At 51.4% G+C, this 16,344-nt stretch overlaps 1 protein-coding gene across 1 annotated transcript in view; it reads left to right on the top strand.

Annotated features, from left to right (window-relative positions):
* The window catches only part of PLEKHG2 (pleckstrin homology and RhoGEF domain containing G2), a 37,733-nt gene extending 26,434 nt beyond the window's left edge, over positions 1-11,299 (top strand). The window contains exons 17-18 of the mRNA XM_056845869.1: positions 2,069-3,581; positions 9,159-11,299. Coding sequence (XP_056701847.1) covers positions 2,069-3,581; positions 9,159-11,299 — 3,654 coding nt within the window. The remainder of the gene's footprint in view (positions 1-2,068; positions 3,582-9,158) is intronic.
* The last annotated feature ends 5,045 nt before the right edge of the window (positions 11,300-16,344 follow it).

Genomic DNA, 16,344 nt, shown 5'->3' with positions numbered 1-16,344 from the left:
ATTTATGCTGGCTGTTCTCCCAAAATCATGTGGTCATGAGTTTTGTAGGCTCTAAAGGAGCAGTTGCTTCTCCTGTCATCTGCAATTATGCAGCCGCTCCCTGACTTAGGGATTTGGGGCCCTAAGAGTGCGGGAACAGGCTATAGTGGCTTGAGAGACTCATTCTCTGAATGCATCACCTGTCAATTGGGGGATTTCTCCCCACACCCATTCTCGCTTCTCCCACTTGTCTTTCCCCCTCACCCAACCCCTCCCCTCGAAGCCATTTTTTGTGTGTGTGCATTCCTGACTAGGAGAGAAAGCTGGACTGCTTATTTGTTCATTTTCACAGCGAGTTGGTCAGTTTCCCCATTTAGTTCCATGGGGCTGTGGACTGCAGCCGTTCAGCTAGCAGGGACTGGTGCGGCTCTTTCCCTGGTCATTTCTCTGCCCCAAGGAGGAACACATGAAGTTGTGCTACTCCAAGTTGTAGCAGAGGAGTCGAGTTGGGGTGGGGGAGAGAGAGAGAGAGAAATCACAAGCAGGTTTGTCAAAGGGATCAAGTGAATGGCTGGGGAGATTGATGGCGCCACTCTTCCCCTCACTTCCTCTTTGCAGAGAGAATGAAGTGAAGGTCAAATAGTGCAGTGGGGTGGGGGTTATCTTTTTCACACACCCAAGAAATGTTCGCCGTCGTCCCCCCCCACCCCGGAAAATTGTTTCCGTGAACATTTAGTTTGCTTATTTGCACAAGAGACGTTCTTGTTTTCCAACTGTGGTTTAGCACTTCTAGGGCTCTGTCCATTTCTTTACCCTCACCCCCAAGGAGGGACATCATTGGCTGGTGGGTGTGTTTGTGAGAGAGAGGAGAGGGAGGCGGGTAGATCTATCCAGATCCAAAGGCCTTCTCTAATGCTAACCAGAGAGTATTTTAAGAGCATGTATTGTGCTTAGAGAATACTGAAATGGTCAGAAACAACCCATGAGGCTGCTCATTTGGTCAGTTTCACAGCGAGCGTTGGTCAGTTTCAGACCTCTGCCAGAAAGGTTTCTTGTTCTGTTTGCGGGTACAGGATTACTGAGAGAACAGTGAAATAGTCAGACAGGGGCTACTCAGCTTAGTTAAAATGAAAGAATCCCACTGCAGGGTTGGTGCCCATTTCCCACCTGTGATCTATAGCAAGATCAATCTATTGCTAAGGCATATGCATGATCCAAAAAAGGGGGTGGCAAGCTGCTTAACAACAACAACGACATCGGTGACAACTCCCCCATTAATTCAGAAGCTCTGCATTTTTGCAGGTAATGCATAATTTGAGTAATGCCAAGTACTCCTGTAATTTCTTTTGGGGGGGGAAGCCCCTGTGTTTTGAGAATTCAAATGGAAATACTGTGCATCTAAAGAGCAGCAAATCCGGCAGAAACAACCCATACATAAAAGGACTTAAACTACAGTTTTTTATCCTCCATATCAACTTATTTGATTTCAAATCGACCTCTAGAGGGAGCAAAACACATGCGGAACTGATTCCCCACCCCCCAAGAAACAGGAACTTAGAAGCGAGGAAAATGAGAATGTGGAAAAGCCCTCTATTCTAATTTAGATCTCTTAACCCTGCTAAAAAGGTAACAAGTCAGTTTGCAAAACAGAAAGCGTTCCCTATAACTGTTTGACATCACTTGAAACCATCGTTTAAGCCCCCTAATTGTGGTTGCCATGACCATCTGAAGGTGGGCAACTCCACTGAGCATGGTTAGCCAGAAACATCTGGCCAGGCCCTGAAACTCTGGTTCAGACTTGGTTCATTAACCGCAGTTAGACTTCACCATGGTTTCACTTGACATCTGAGTGTGGACATTTGGTTTAATCCAGCCTTCGCCGCATCGCCGGCTGGGATACAGGCAGAGTCTTTAGAAAGGTGGTGGGGGAAAGCGCAAATGTGGTGACTCCAGCATTCGTTGCGGCAAACCAGGGTTTGCACCGTCATCTGTGAGCCAAATCTGGGATTCACAAACTAACCGTGGTTAAAATAAACATGGTTCCGTGGGATGTCTGAAGCAAGCCTCTTGTGTTTTTGCCTTTGCGTAGGATCAACCCTTACAAAGCGATGCCCTGGAAGAACTGGAGGAGGAGAAGGAGGAGCCGGACTTCCAGGAGGACACACTCTTTGAGCCCCCTGACGCTCTGTCCCAAAGCAACTCCCTCCAAGAACGGCCCCCTCCGCTGCTCGGTCCCTCCTTTGCCAGCGACTCCTCGGAAGGAGAGGAGCAGCAGCAGCAGGAAGAAGAGAGCGGCCCGTCTCCTCTTCACGTCTTGGAGGAGTTGGCCTCGGAAGAAGTCTGCAGCAAGCCGGAAGACGCCGGCGGCGAGGTCTGCTCCGAGCAGGAGGCAGCTGACAGGGAGAGCCCCCCCCAGGGGGATGGGGAGAGGTCCCAGCAGCCACCCCCGGGCCCCCAAAGCTCATTGGTTGGCATGGACCAAGAAGAGAAGGCCTGCAAGCGGGAGTCAACCCTGAGCAAGGACGACTGGCTGCTGATTGAGAAGATCAAGAGTTATTATGAGGGCGCAGAGGCGCTGGCCAGGGCACCCGGGCTGAGCAAGAAGGAGTGCCCACCTTCTGTGCCCACCGGCGTGGTGCGGGACTCCGTCCTGCGGTTCAACAGCATCTTACGGCAAAACGATGCCCAGGATGGGGGGGTGGGCGGGGCCAAGTCCAGAAAGCCACGACCAGTACCCGGCTCCTCCGATCGTGATCATCCTGGCAGGAGCCGGAGCCAATCGTGTAACACCAAATTGCCTTCCTGCCACGAGGCTCCCACGGAAGGGCGGGATGAGCCGGCCCCAAGCCTGGAGCGTTCCGGGAGGGGGAGGAGCCAGTCTGATGGTAGCCAATCACCAGAGAGGCCGGAACTTTCCCGTGGTGGAGATGCCCAGATGTTGGATACCAGCTGTAAGGATTCTGAAAAGGGGCGGAGCTCGTCTGTGGGCATCCAGTCGAATAACCCCCAAAACGATGCTGGCCAAGAAAGGAAGCATCACAGGTCCCAAAGCAGATGTGGCTTAGAGGAGGGGGTGGAGCCTGTAGAGGCTGAGTTCAAGTCCTGCGCAGAGATCCGGAAAGCTTGGCAGGAGAAAGAACGGAGTGTCCTGGACACCCCGAAGACAGGCGGTGACAAAAAGGGCAAGAGGGAACTGTATTGCACCCCAAAGACTCCCCTGTATGTAGAACCTTTGTGCATTGTGGAGGATTCAGACCTGGAGGACTCCCCCTCCGTTCCAAGCAGGCATACGGAGCATGGAGCACGGTGCAGAGCGGCAGAAAGCAGGCCGGCGGCGGCAGTTGCCAATGGATCTTCCGGCTACCTCCCGTCGCTGGACCTCTATGAGAACGGGGACCCGTGTCTCCTGGAGAACTCGGAACGGATAATCAGCAAAGTCCACGCCTTGGCTAAGATGTATAGCGAGAAGATCAGCAGGCTGAAAGCGCAAAAGAAGGGGCTGGAGAAGCCGAGAGGACGGCCGGGGGCTTCCCCGAGGAGGGCTGGCGGCAGGAGCCTGGTCGGGGTGCAGGACGGGAGGATGGGAGCCGGCATCCCCCACTGTGAGTGAACCTGTGGGCTTGATACAGATGTGCATTTTGGGGTCTCTTCTATCACACCGGTGGGCCCCCCTCCTTTCTGGGAAATCATGCGCATCATCCCGTTGTGCTTCAAGGCCAGGCAGCCGGGAGTTTTTTTGCGGTGATAAAATGAAATACCGTGGCTCAAGTTGACCATTTCCCTGGCTGTGCTTCCAGGTGAGGCTTTGGGCCAAGAGAGAAGCAGGGAAATAGCAGCCACTCACTTTCCTCCTGGCCTGTGCTGCCCTCACCCTCACCCCGGGAAAAGGAAGGGTTGTGGGAGGGTAATGCAGAGTCTCTCTTCTGCTGGGGAAACAGGAGTGACCATTCCCTAGGGAAGCCAGGCGAGAGCATGCGCAAGCATAGTGTATCCCTTGTTCTCTGCTCTCCTTTGCTTGAGAACTGCCTGTGTTGGCAGTAAGTTACATCCCTGCCTGATTTCCCAAGAGTCAGTCTGCCATCTTAACACATCTCTAGGCTGGCTTCACAGTATTTACATATTTTTAAAACAAGAGGGAAAAAGGAAACTTTGGAGGGCTCAGAGTTTGAATAACAGGAAGGGAGGGAGGGAGGGACAAGTGAATGAATGAATCAACTCTTAAAAGGGGGGATTAAATTTTGACCTGGCAAAATGTTTTTCTGCATCCTCAGCTCAGTAGCCTATCCCAAATTGGCCCACCTCTGGGGAGCACTAAGCAGAGAAGGAGGACCCCAGTCGGCATGTGTGAATCCCCTCTTAGTCACGGTAGCCACACGGAGGCTTGGTGCCAGAAGCCCCCCACCCCCCAATCAGCCAGTGTTGCCAGGTAGCGCTGAAAGACACAGCCCTGTTCCTGGGATGGGAGATGCGTCGCTCCACGTGTGCCCAGGCGCCAGGCCAGGCTGGAATCAGCACAACAGGTTCCCTAACACAATTAAGCATCGCATGCCCTTATTACAGCGAGACAGTAATTAAGATGCAGGGGCTAAGCCGGGAAACGCCAGCGTAGGAGTGGGTGAAGGCAGAGTGAGAGACGGGAGGCATCGCTTGAGTGCCGAACCTTGAGAAGATTCTTTGCGGTTGGTTGGCGAGTTTTCCAGTTCCTTCTCCAGGGCAAAAGATCCATTTCCTCTCTGAATTTGCACTGGGGTTCAAATCCGCCTTTGTCTCTGTGGGAAGCCCTTGCCCCAGGGATTTAGCATGAGCTTTTGCCTCGCCTGCCTTTAGAATCAGAAACAAATCCTTCTGAAGGAGTTGGGAATGTTTAGTCTGGAGAAGAGGAGGTTGAGGGGGAACAGGATGGCTCTCTTTAAGTATTAGAAGGGCTGTCATTTAGAGGGTAGCAGGGAGCTGCTCCTGTTGGCAGCAGAGGAGAGGACTCGCAAGAATGGGTTTAAATTGCAGGCAGAAACATACTGGCTGGATATTAGGGAAATGTTTTGTACAGTAAGAGTTGTTCAACAGCGGAATCAGCTACCTAGGGAGGTGGTGAGCTCCCCCCCACAGGCAGTCTTTAAGCAGCGGCTAGACAAACACTTGTCAGGGATGCTCTAGGCTGACCCTGCATTAAGCAGGGGGTTGGACTAGATGGCCTCCATGAGCCCTTCCAGCTCTATGGTTTTATGATTCTAACCCCATTGTGAGGCAAATCAAGGCAGCTGGTTTTTGAGCAGCATGGTGGGGGAGGAATCAGGAACCCACACAGGTCCCAGTCCTCTGGGAAAGACTCCATTGCAAGTCACAGTGATTTGAGTGAGCTGTACAAGTGAATCGCCCTGGGAATTAAGTTCCTGGATGGGACCTGCAGTACACGTCTGAACAACCTGTGGGGGACATGATGAAAAGGCATAGTTAGGCCCCGAGTCAGGTAACAGGAGACCGAAGGTCAGTCAGAGTCAGACGATTTTTCTAGGGTTGATAGTCTATGTCGTGGACTGCCAAAAAAACAAACCATTGGGTTCTAGATCAAATCAAGCCTGAACTGACCCTAGACGCTAAATTGACTAAACTGAGGCTATCGTACTTTGACCCCATTATGAGAAGACAAGAGTCATTAGAAAAGACAGTCATGCCAGGAAAAGTTGAAGGCAGCAGGAATAGAGGAAGACCCAACAAGAGATGGATTGGTTCTACAAAGGAAGCCACAGCCCTCAATTTGCAAGACCTGAGCAAGGCAGTTAAAGATAGGATGTTTTGGAGGACATTGATTCATAGGGTCGCCATGAGTCGGAAGCGACTTGACGGCACTTAACACACACACACACAGTCTATGTCTGCCTAACCTGGATGACCCAGGCTAGCCCAATTGCATTACATCTAAGAAGCTAAGCACAGTTGGCCCTGCTTAGTACTTGGATGGGAGACCACCGAGGATGTCCAGGGTCACTACACAGAGGTAGACAATGGCCAACCACTGTTTATCTCTTTCCTTGACCTGGATGGGCCAGGATATCCCGATCTCCTCAGATCTTGGAAGCTGAGCAGGACCAGCCCTGGTTAGCATTTGGGTGGGAGACCACCCAGGAAGTCCAGGGTTGTGACACAGAGGCAGGCAATGGCAAACCACTTTTGAACGTCTCTTGCCTCGAAAACCCTACAGGGTCGCCATAAGTCAGCTGCGACTTGACCGCACGTTCCACCACACCAGTCAATGTCCAGAGGGCGTCTCTTGATTTAATGTATAACCCATAATGCCTATCAGCTTTACCAACAGAACCTTTTAATCCTCAGAGTGTCTAACTAAATAAGATGTCAGGAGGACACTCGGTTCCCTTTCCAAGGCTAATAATGGTGTCTGCGAATTTTGGCCGACAAGACCGTGCAGGACTGGAAGAGTTAATGCTTCACAGGCACACAACTTTCCCAAACTGTGCTAATCTGAAACAGGGGTTCTGGCCCAGCTGCTGAAAAATGGAGAGGAGGGCCCCCTCCTGAATTTTCCTGGTCTGTCATCTAGAGAGGCCCCGAAGTCACCCAGTGGAGGGTGTTTGTAGAAACCCTTTTATATCTCAAGAAACAAAACTCTTCCTTGCCACGGCTTCCTTCCTGAACACTTTCTCCCCGTCCCGTTCTGCTGAGTAGCAGGAGATGGTTTTTTAATCCAGCTGGGAACGGCGCCTGGTGTTTGCAAAGGGAGGGGGTGGGGATGGAGCGTGCCCGTTGCCTCCTCTGCCCCGCTGACCTTCTCCGCCCCCCCACCGTGCAGCTGTGTCAGGAACATCTGCAAAACAAAAGTCCTGCGGCGTTCTTTCCCCTTCTCTTCAACTTTACGACTTTCCCAACAGGAGTCTGTGATCCTTTTTGGGGGGAGGTGGGGAGAACAGAATAGGTTTTGAAGTATTGAAAGAGCAAAAGCAAGCTTTCTCCAGGGTACCATGACCGTCGCCTTGGAGAACAACAGATAAGAAACAGAGCACTGGGTGGGGCCGTCCAGGCAGAGTTCCCTCCTCTATTTTCTGAAATGCCTTCCCACAGTTTACTCCATTTATACCCCAACTTTCTCTCCAATGCAGACCCACGGTGGTTTGCATCACTGATGTCTCCTCTTATCCTCACAACAACCCTGTGAGGTAGGTTAGGCTGAGAGTGCGTGACTGGCTCAAGGTCACCCAGCAAGCTTCCATGGCAGACTGGGGATTCGAACCTGGGTCTCCCAGATCCTAGTCTGACACTCTTAACCACTACACCACACCCAGCTTTGCATTGCTTTCTCTCCCTTCCCAGTTAGGGTTGCCAACCTCCAGGTAATGCAGGAATCTTAGGCTATAGTTACTACAACACAAATGAGTGAAACATCAAAGTGTAATCAATGCATACAATAGTGGAAAGGGACAAACATACAACTATATACAATGGTATTTCAATAGTCCACAAAGGTATGTATAAATGTGTTTTTTTCAATAGTCCATAAGGGTACATAGATCCAAGAAGATTCCAATAGTTGGTCACAAGACCTCAGCAGATGTGTAAAAGACTTTTATGAAAGGAAGATGATCGTTTCATTCTTCATCAGTTCCATTCAATTCATGCAGTTCAAAAGGTATACAAGGTTAAAAAATTCATTTCTTCCCCTTAGGGATAAATCTTATAACTATATCCATTGGCAAATGTAATAGTCCATATGACTTAAAATCTATAGAGGATATAGTTGGAATAATCAGAAGTCATTGCAAATGTAACAGTTCCACAAGGGATACACAAAGTGCAGAGGTGTTGATTTTGGTTTGCTCAACCTCCAGGTAATAGCAGAAGATCTCCTGCTATTACAACTGATCTCCAGCCGATAGAGATCAGTTCCCCTGGAGAAAATTGCCATTTTGGCAATTGGACTCTATGGCATTGAAGTCCCTCCCCTCCCCAAACCCTGCCCTCCTCAGGCTCCGCCCCAAAAACCTCCCACCGGTTGCGAAGAGGGACCTGGCAATCCTACTTCCTATTGTCAAGGTGTAAGGGTACTCAGGGGTGCCCAAAACGCTATCTGCGCATGCTTAGAGGCCTTATCCCTGAGCCCCGTGAAGAGAAACACAAAACTGAGTGCCTAGATTCTGGGAATTACCCTGACTCCCTGTGAGTTTGGATCATTCTCAGAATCTAGGTTTTTGCTCATGCTCAGAAGGACTTTGGGGTCAGATTAGATTGGCTAGCGATGCAAGGATTTTCTGCCCTTTTGCAGTGCGTAGCTTGGCTCACTTACTCGAGGCATCTGGACTCATTTCTTGGTAAACGCCGAGCATCTCTGCACTCCTGGCAGTAGCTGGTCTGTGGGTAGAGAGGAGGGAAACGGAGGATAAACAGCTCAGACAAGTGGCGAGGGATTTGGGGTTGGAACGGGGACGGCCTTTGGGTGGATTCAGTCCCTTTCGGTCTATGATCTTTATGTCAGAAGAGGGCCAGGTTTGACGGGGGTGATATCATACAGGGATGATGCCACAGAGGGAATCTTAATTGATTAACCACCTGCCGTTTACTGGATTAATTGATTAAAGCTGTAGGCGCAGCTGCATGACTGAGGTTCTTTTAGCTACCGAAGACCAGCTTACAAGGGGGTCAGCAAACGCTAGCCCACTCATCGCTGGAAGGGAAGGTCATTCCTACCCCCTTCCTTGTGAAGGTGTCGTGCGGCAACCCAGAGAGCTTCCAAACAGTATCCTGGAGCCCCACCAGCCAAAAGAGGGGGGTGGCCTGATGATGAATGTGCTGAAGCTTTAATTGCCGATGAAACAGGCTGAAGATCAGGGAGGCACCGGGGTTTACATTCCATTTATTTATTTATCTTTCTGAATATATCTATAGATTCATTTCTCACGGGCCGTGTTGTTGTGTTTCTTACAATCGATGAAAAAATGCCAAATGGTGTCTCGGTCTCCTGAGTTACAATCGCAGAATCGGCTTGAGAAGGCGGGATCCCTTGGAGTCTACCTGTTCGTTCCCCTAATGGCAAAGCATTTAATCTTGCCCAGGAGAATAATATTCTGCATTTGGGTGCTGTTAAGAACTTACAATACGCAGGTAGTGACTTTGGGACTGGGGTTTCACGTTTCCTCTTGACTGTCTCTCTCTCTCTCCCCCCCCCCCCCCAGGTGAGCCACGAATCTACGGCCACATCCTCGTCCACGAGTCCCTCCAGCATGTGATCGGCGTCCAGGAGAACATTCCTCTCGTGGCTGCCACCCGAGGAACCGCTCTTGACCTGCACAGTGAGAGGCCCCGCCCGCTCCTTTCTCCAGATCTCCTGGTTCCGCTGAGGCAGGCATCGCAGGGCCACGATTCTCACAACTGGGGCGCTGCGTCAAATGCTTTGCTGCACATTGGCAATGAGGAGATTCCTGCTGCCGGCAAAGGTAGAGGATGCCTGGGAGCAGATTCCCCTTCTCCTGCATGCAACGTGGAATCTGGGATCCCAGCAGACCCCAATAAGGAGGACTGTGACATGGGGGCCCCGACCCCACACCCCAAATCCCTGGACAAGGCAACAGTTGTGCTCACAAATGCGGAGGACTCTGCAGATACACGGGAGCCAGGCAGGGAGAGGAGGGAGGCTGAGCATCTGTTGGGGGCTGCTGAGATCCATCCAGGGGTCTCAGTGGAAACAGCAAACTCCAGCATTTCCCTGAAATCCCAGCAGAGCCACGGTGACCTAAAGGCAGGACGTTTGGCCATCTTCTCCAGCCCTGCAGAGGAACTAAAGGCCACGTTATCCGATTCCTCCGCTGTGTGCCCAGGAGAGCAGGGCTTGCCACAGATGCAGGAGTCCTGTTGTCCCTTGCTGGGCAGTGGGCCGAGGCAAGAGTCCCGCATGGTTTTGGAGAAAAGGGCACCCAGCCCTTCCCTGGAGACGGTTGAGCTCAAAGAAGCTGATGGACAGATGTTGGGTACCAGTGGCGAAGATGCCAAAACCATGCCAGGATCCTGCACCCAGGAATTCATGAACCCCACCCCTCTCCCCGCGGCTGCGAATGTCACCACTGCCCTACCGCTGCCCTCCTCTGGAAGTGCAGAGGCATCGTTGCCTAAGAATGTCTCGCACCCGTCGCCTCCCAAAGTGGGAACCCCCATCCAGGAGCCCCCTCCCCCCACCCGCAGCAACTCCCAGGCAGCGGTGGAGCCCCCAGTCTCCGTCCCGGAGCAGCCTCCCTCCACGCCTCTCCCAAAGCTGCTCCCCCCTTCCCCGGTCCGCCGGTGCCTCTCGTCCAGCGCCGCCGCCATCTCCAGGTACATTGCGGCTTCTTGCATCAGTCAGAGCTTGGCCAGGAAAAACGGGGGCCCTCAGGCCGAGGAGCTGTGGGCTCCTTGCAGGCCTCTCCGACCCAGCCAGGCTCCGCCGAGACACCCAGCCAATCCTCTGGCTCTGCTCCCCAAAGGGGCACCCAAAGCCCCCGGCGGCTGGGGGAAGGCGGAGGCCGGGTGTCCGCGGGACGCTTCGCAGGCCGGCCGTGGCCCCCGCTGCCTCAGCCCGGGGCCTTTGACGCCCACTCGCCAACAGGCCTGGTCGGCCGCGGGCCTGGCCTCTGAGCGCCGCCCTCCGTTCTCCTCTGCCTCCGAGCCCAACTCCCGGGTCCAGTCGCCCTCCCCCATGAAGCCCAGCAGGGTCTGCTCCCCGCCTCCGGCCGGGTCCCAAGCGTGCACGTTCACCCCTCTCGGTGTCCATCCTCCTGGGCAGCCCCCTGCCCACGTTGCCTCCCCGGTGCCACAGACGCTGAACCCTGCCGCCCCAGGGCCAACCGTTTTCCCTCAGTGTGGCTGGAGGCCTCGAGGGAACAGCCTACCCGGCAGCGGGCTGACGGAGAGCGTGGCCGCAAACAGGGACCGGGCCTTGTCGTGGTGTGCCGTGGGGCCTGCCTGCGACAGCCCCGGCCCGACAACTGGGGCTCCCCTCGCTTCTCACGAACTCGGCAGCATCAAGTGGCCAAACGTGCCGGGTCTGCGTTCGAAGTACGGGAGCGCCGAACTTAGGCCAAGCCCCCAGCGGAGGGAACCTGAGGGGGACAGCTGTCCCAAATGGGACCCCCCCGTGACCACGGACGTGGCTCGATGTGCAGAGAAGAACCACCAAAGGGCCAGCTATTCCACGACGGTCAACATCCAGATTGGTGGCAGTGGTCGGATAGCCTCTTTTAGCAATGCCCAGGTCAGTTTGACCCACCCGCTTCTGGCCACCCCAGAGCAGCCGAGCATCAGGAAGGTGAAGGGCAGCGCCTTGGAGACACCGCAGCAAACGTGAACTTGAGGCTGCGACGGCTCGAGGCAGCGGTTGGAGGATCATCTTCCGGTTCTGGGACCAAACCGAACACTGCGCTCGAAGGCTGGGAGTCCGCAGGGGTGGGAGAGACCGCAGGAGGTGAAGCACGCAGGACCAACTGGGTTGGTACTTGGCGGCGGCAGCCCCCTTTCAGGGTGGAGGCAGAAGAGAGAGACGGACAGAGAACTTGTTTCCAGGATGCCACGGGAAAGTCCGTTGCTTCTTCTGGCGCCACCAAAACATGACCTCTTTCAGCATCATTTGCCATTGAGAGTGGCTGCGTAGCGGGGTTGCCAGCCTCCAGGAGGGGCCTGGAGATCTCCCACAATTTCAACAGAGCTCCAGACGACAGAGATCAGTTCCCCTGGGGGAAATGGCTGCTTTGGAGGGTGGGCGCTATGGCATTATATCACAATGAGGTCCCCTCTTCCCCACCCCCCAAATCTCCAGGTATTTTCCTATCTGGAGCTGGCAACCCTACTTAGTAGACCTGGGGACTCCTGTTTTAAGGGGGTCTTGGCTTGTTGGGGTGTGTATGTGTGCAGGGCCCGGGGGTGCTGTTAACGAAAGCAGATGCACAATCAGGAAAATGTTCTTTTTTAATCTATATTTTTTCCTTCCAATGTTCAGGTTCCTTTGAGGATAGAGAATCACAGAGGCTAAAGGCATCTTTTTTTAAAAAAAACTGATTATAAATGTACAGTTTCAGAGGCAGTTTACAGAGTTGTAGCAGACAAAACAGGCAAGCCCCAAAATTCAAAAAGGGGGTTTCTCTAGCCAGGACTTGAACCCCTCTTCCATAAGAGCCCTGAACATTTACACGAAGAAGAAGAAGGGACAACCATGTGCTGACACCCTTGGAGGAAAAGCAGGATAAATTGGTCTTCTGAGTGTGCCCTCTCTGCATGTCAAATCCCAGATTTAAATCCAGGTATTCTTTCATATCGCCCCTTTATTTACACTGCCCCTCCCCTCTTGAAATAAACTTCAATTTTTAATGGCCCCCTCCTGTGATTCTGAGGCCTCCGCTGAGCTGTGCATAGCCCTTTGGCCGGACCAGTGTTCATAATTTCTCTCTCTTACCCCCAGGTGCGCTGTTGGGAGCCGGTCGGCTCTCGGAGAAGCATAATAAAAGCCAATAAGAATCCACGGAAATAGTTGTGATTTATATTTCCAGATGATTTAAGTTTCCTCTTACGTGTGTAACTCCGGATTGCTTAATGAGATTTTAAAATGAAAACCCTCTCTGGGGTGCACCCCCACCCCTCAGAGACAAGCCACAGATGATTCCACACCCTCCTTTTTTCTTCTTCTTCCATAAAGAGGAATGACGCTATTCCTCTGATGGAGCAAGTTTTCATAGTCCATACTGTAGCAGATGCATTCTCTTCGGGGGAGAGGGTCCTGATCCATTGAGAGGAGAAGGGCTACTCAGGGTTCCTTTTCACCGACCTGCCCACGCAACTTCATTTGCTCCTTGTTAGAAAAAAAAGAACAATTGGATTTTATATGCCAACTTTCTCTACCACTTACCTTCCCTTCCCCACAACAGACACCCTGTGAGGTAGGTGGGGCTGAGAGAGCTTAAGAGAGCTGAGACTAGCCCAAGGTCACCCTGCTGGCTTCATGTGCAGGGGTGGGGAAACCAACCTGGTTCACCAGATTAGCCTCTGCCACTCATGTAAAGGAGTGGGGAATCAAACCCAGTTTTTCAGATCAGAGTCCACTGCTCCAAACCACCACTCTTAACCACTACACCACACTGGCAGCTATATGCATTCAACTGGTGTCAATGGGATCCAGTTGTTAACACGGTTAGCTTTGTTGGATCAGGGCCTCTCGAGCATACGAAAACCCTGTGCCATTCAACGTGAATTATTTATACATGCTTAGAATTTATTCCGCTAGCTAGGGAAGGATTAAGGAACAGCCTGCATGTTTTCAAGCTCCAGCCAAGAGGACTAGAAACTTGCAAAGAATAAAGCAAGCAAGTTTGTGCTGTCCTGCAGCTCCCTTTCATTTCAGATTGTTTCAGAGGGGAGCCATGTTGGTTTGCAGTAGAACAGCTAGACTCGTGTCCAGTAGTATCTTAGAGACCAACAAGATTTTCAGGGTATGCGTTTTCAAAAGTCAAAGCTTCTTGCATCAGACTCAAGTAGATTTCCATTTCTACTTGTGTCTGACAAAGGAAACTTTGACTCTCAAAAACGTATGCCCTGAAACTCTTGTTGGTCTCTAAGATACTTCTGGACTCAAATCTAACCATTCATTTCAGTGAACATTGAGTGGGATAAATTCCCAGCAGATCGTGTCTAGGGTTGTGAATGAGAAATAGGTTACCACTGGTGGGACATAGCAGCAAAAAGAATGTTTGCTGAAATTTAGAACCAGAATTTTGGGAATGACCAATGTAATATTGGACCAATTTAGGTCAGTGGAGAAGCATGCAAGTTTTGAATTTCACAGAACCCTTTGCCATGATAAAGAACTCTGTGAAACCACTAAATGGATTTGATGCAATAAAAGCCATTATTTTTACCTACATTTGTAACCTCCTGTCATTTGGAACAAATACAGGAACCACTTGGGGCTTTAAAAGGGAACAGACATGACCAAGCATCCTAGCAGCCCTATTGCTGAAGCAAGAGGAATTTGCGAGGAACGATTGCTGTCAGAATTAGGAAAAATGCAGCTGGGGAATGAAAATGTTGTCCAGCCCGATCTCTATTAGCAAGGATTGGATACTAATCTCTCCTGGGGTGGATCTTTGACATGAAATGCAAGGTTCTTTCAAGGAGAGCTGGGATTTGGATGGGAGGGGTCCCACCAAGGATGTCCAGCCTATCAGACAGGAAGGTGTTCAAATAAGGTACGTTTCTAAGTCAAATGGGAGGGTGGGGGTGTAAAAGTGGCAAGACAAACTCTGTGAGGCTATGTATGTGTGTGTGTGTGGGAACTGTGAACATCTGCCAACTCTGGCCTGCCATGTTATGGCAGGAAGGAGTTATCCTGGACAAGAGGCTCAATCTAGCGGCAAGGTCTCCTACGCAAAACCCACAGAAATGCACCAGAAGATGCACATTTCCGTTCCAACGGGACTCGTGTAGGACAGCTTCCCTCTGGATTGTGTCCGCCGTGTTGATATGTGTGGGTGTGTGTGTGTACACGGGGTGGGGGGGTACAATTTGGACTGGACACCTTGAGCCTCCAAATGTCTTGGCCTCGGTGTGAAAATGAGTGCGGGGGTTCAGCAGTCGGGGGCTCGAGAATTCTGTTCCGCTGTCCGCCAAAGGTGGGCTCCCATTTCTGGTGTAATATTTCTTGGTGGCTCTCTCTTTTTAAAAAATGTTTTCCTTCGAAGGTTTCTGCTCGGGAACCTCTTCTGTGTCTCTCCTGTCTAGAAGGTTGGCGAGTTGCTTCCATTGGACCGTCCCCTCATGAAAATGAATGTATGCACTTTGGTTCCAGGGGCCGGCTGCATTGGCGAGGAAAACACCGTCGCAAAAGAGATCGTTGAGTTTTTGTATGTCTATTTATAACAGCACAGTCCCTTCTTAATTTAATTGCAGTGGTTGGAGTAGGTACTTGGGAGAGGGGCAATGTCCCCCTCCTCAGCCTTGTAAATAATCTTTGCACCCTTCTTTTGTATCTGAGCCCGTCCTTTCAATTGTTTTCTCTTTGCATCCTGTACTTAAAATGAATTTGTAAACTGATTTGGTGCTCTCTCTCTTTCTCTCTCTTTTAAAAAAAATGCTTTTTGAAAAGGGAAGGGGGGAAATCCCAAGAACAAATAAACGTGAACTTTTTGATTAACCATAGCCGTGTCTCGTCTTTGTTTGCCAGTTCTCCCGCGGACAGGAATAGCCTCTATTCGAGGCAGATGTGAGTTTGTTTTGCAGAGAAAAGGAACCTTCTTTCCCCCTTGAAGAAGAGTCATTAGCTATGGAGCTGCTAGGACTGCCCAAGAAACTGTGTTAACCCTTTCCCACCCAGGCCGTGGAGAAATATATTCCCTCTGTACTACAAGCGGGCTGGGGGCGGAAGTGGCAACAATGGAGGGGTTAAAGGGGGCAGGGCCAGAATGCGCGGGGGAGGGAGTTCTTAGCCAGGGTGTCCTCATTTCATCCCTGCAGGCGGAGGTAGCAGGAGCCAGCTGTAGAATCCAACCCCGACCCTGCAGAGCAGGAGCAACTCCGGCGTGTGGCTGGATGGCTACACCCGGCTGGTGCCACAGACCATCCTGTGCCACCAGGTGGGCGAGTGCCCCACCGGTTGGATGCCTGCCTACTTACCCGCGCAAGGGGAGTCATCTGGGGCAGCTGCCTGCTTGGGGCTTGGTCGGCTAATTTTTAAGTTGATAATTTTGTGTGATGTTATAAATATCCAAATGGCCCTTGGCAGAAAACAGGTTCCCCATCCCTGTTATAGTTCAAAGCAACTTACAATAATGGTTAAATTTTCAGTGTAAAAACCAAAAATAGAATAGCAAACCCCAAATCTCTTCCCCTACAAGAAAGCTGCTGCTCCATGAGTCTGAGGACAGCAGGCAGTTCAGGCAAAGGCACCCAATAGGATTGTTGTCTGCCATTACTGAGCTCAGTATGGAATGCAAGCTCTCCCCTGTAAAGCTTTCTGTGTGTCCCTCGCCCATGGACCAAGAAAGTGATCTTGGGATGGTAGTGGATCCTTCGATGAAGACGTCAACCCAGCGTGTGGCTGCTGTGAAGGCGGCAAATTCCATGCTGGCCATAATTAGACAAGGAATAGAGAATAAAACTGCTGCTTTCATACTGCCCTTGTACAAATCTATGGTGAGACCACACTTGGAATACTGTGTGCAGTTCTGGTCACCACACCTAAAAAAGGATGATATTGCAGAGCTTGAGAAGGTGCAGAAAAGAGCAACCAAAATGATCAGAGGACTAGAACAACGGCCCTATGAGGAGCGGTTAAAACACTTAGGGCTGTTTAGCTTGGAAAGAAGGTGGTTAAGGGGAGACACGATAGAGGGGTATAAAATTATGCAT

Source organism: Euleptes europaea, chromosome 3 (genome assembly GCF_029931775.1).
Source record: "Euleptes europaea isolate rEulEur1 chromosome 3, rEulEur1.hap1, whole genome shotgun sequence".
In the NCBI taxonomy this organism is placed as follows: domain Eukaryota; kingdom Metazoa; phylum Chordata; class Lepidosauria; order Squamata; family Sphaerodactylidae; genus Euleptes; species Euleptes europaea.
This window is presented reverse-complemented; position numbering and strand designations above follow the sequence as displayed.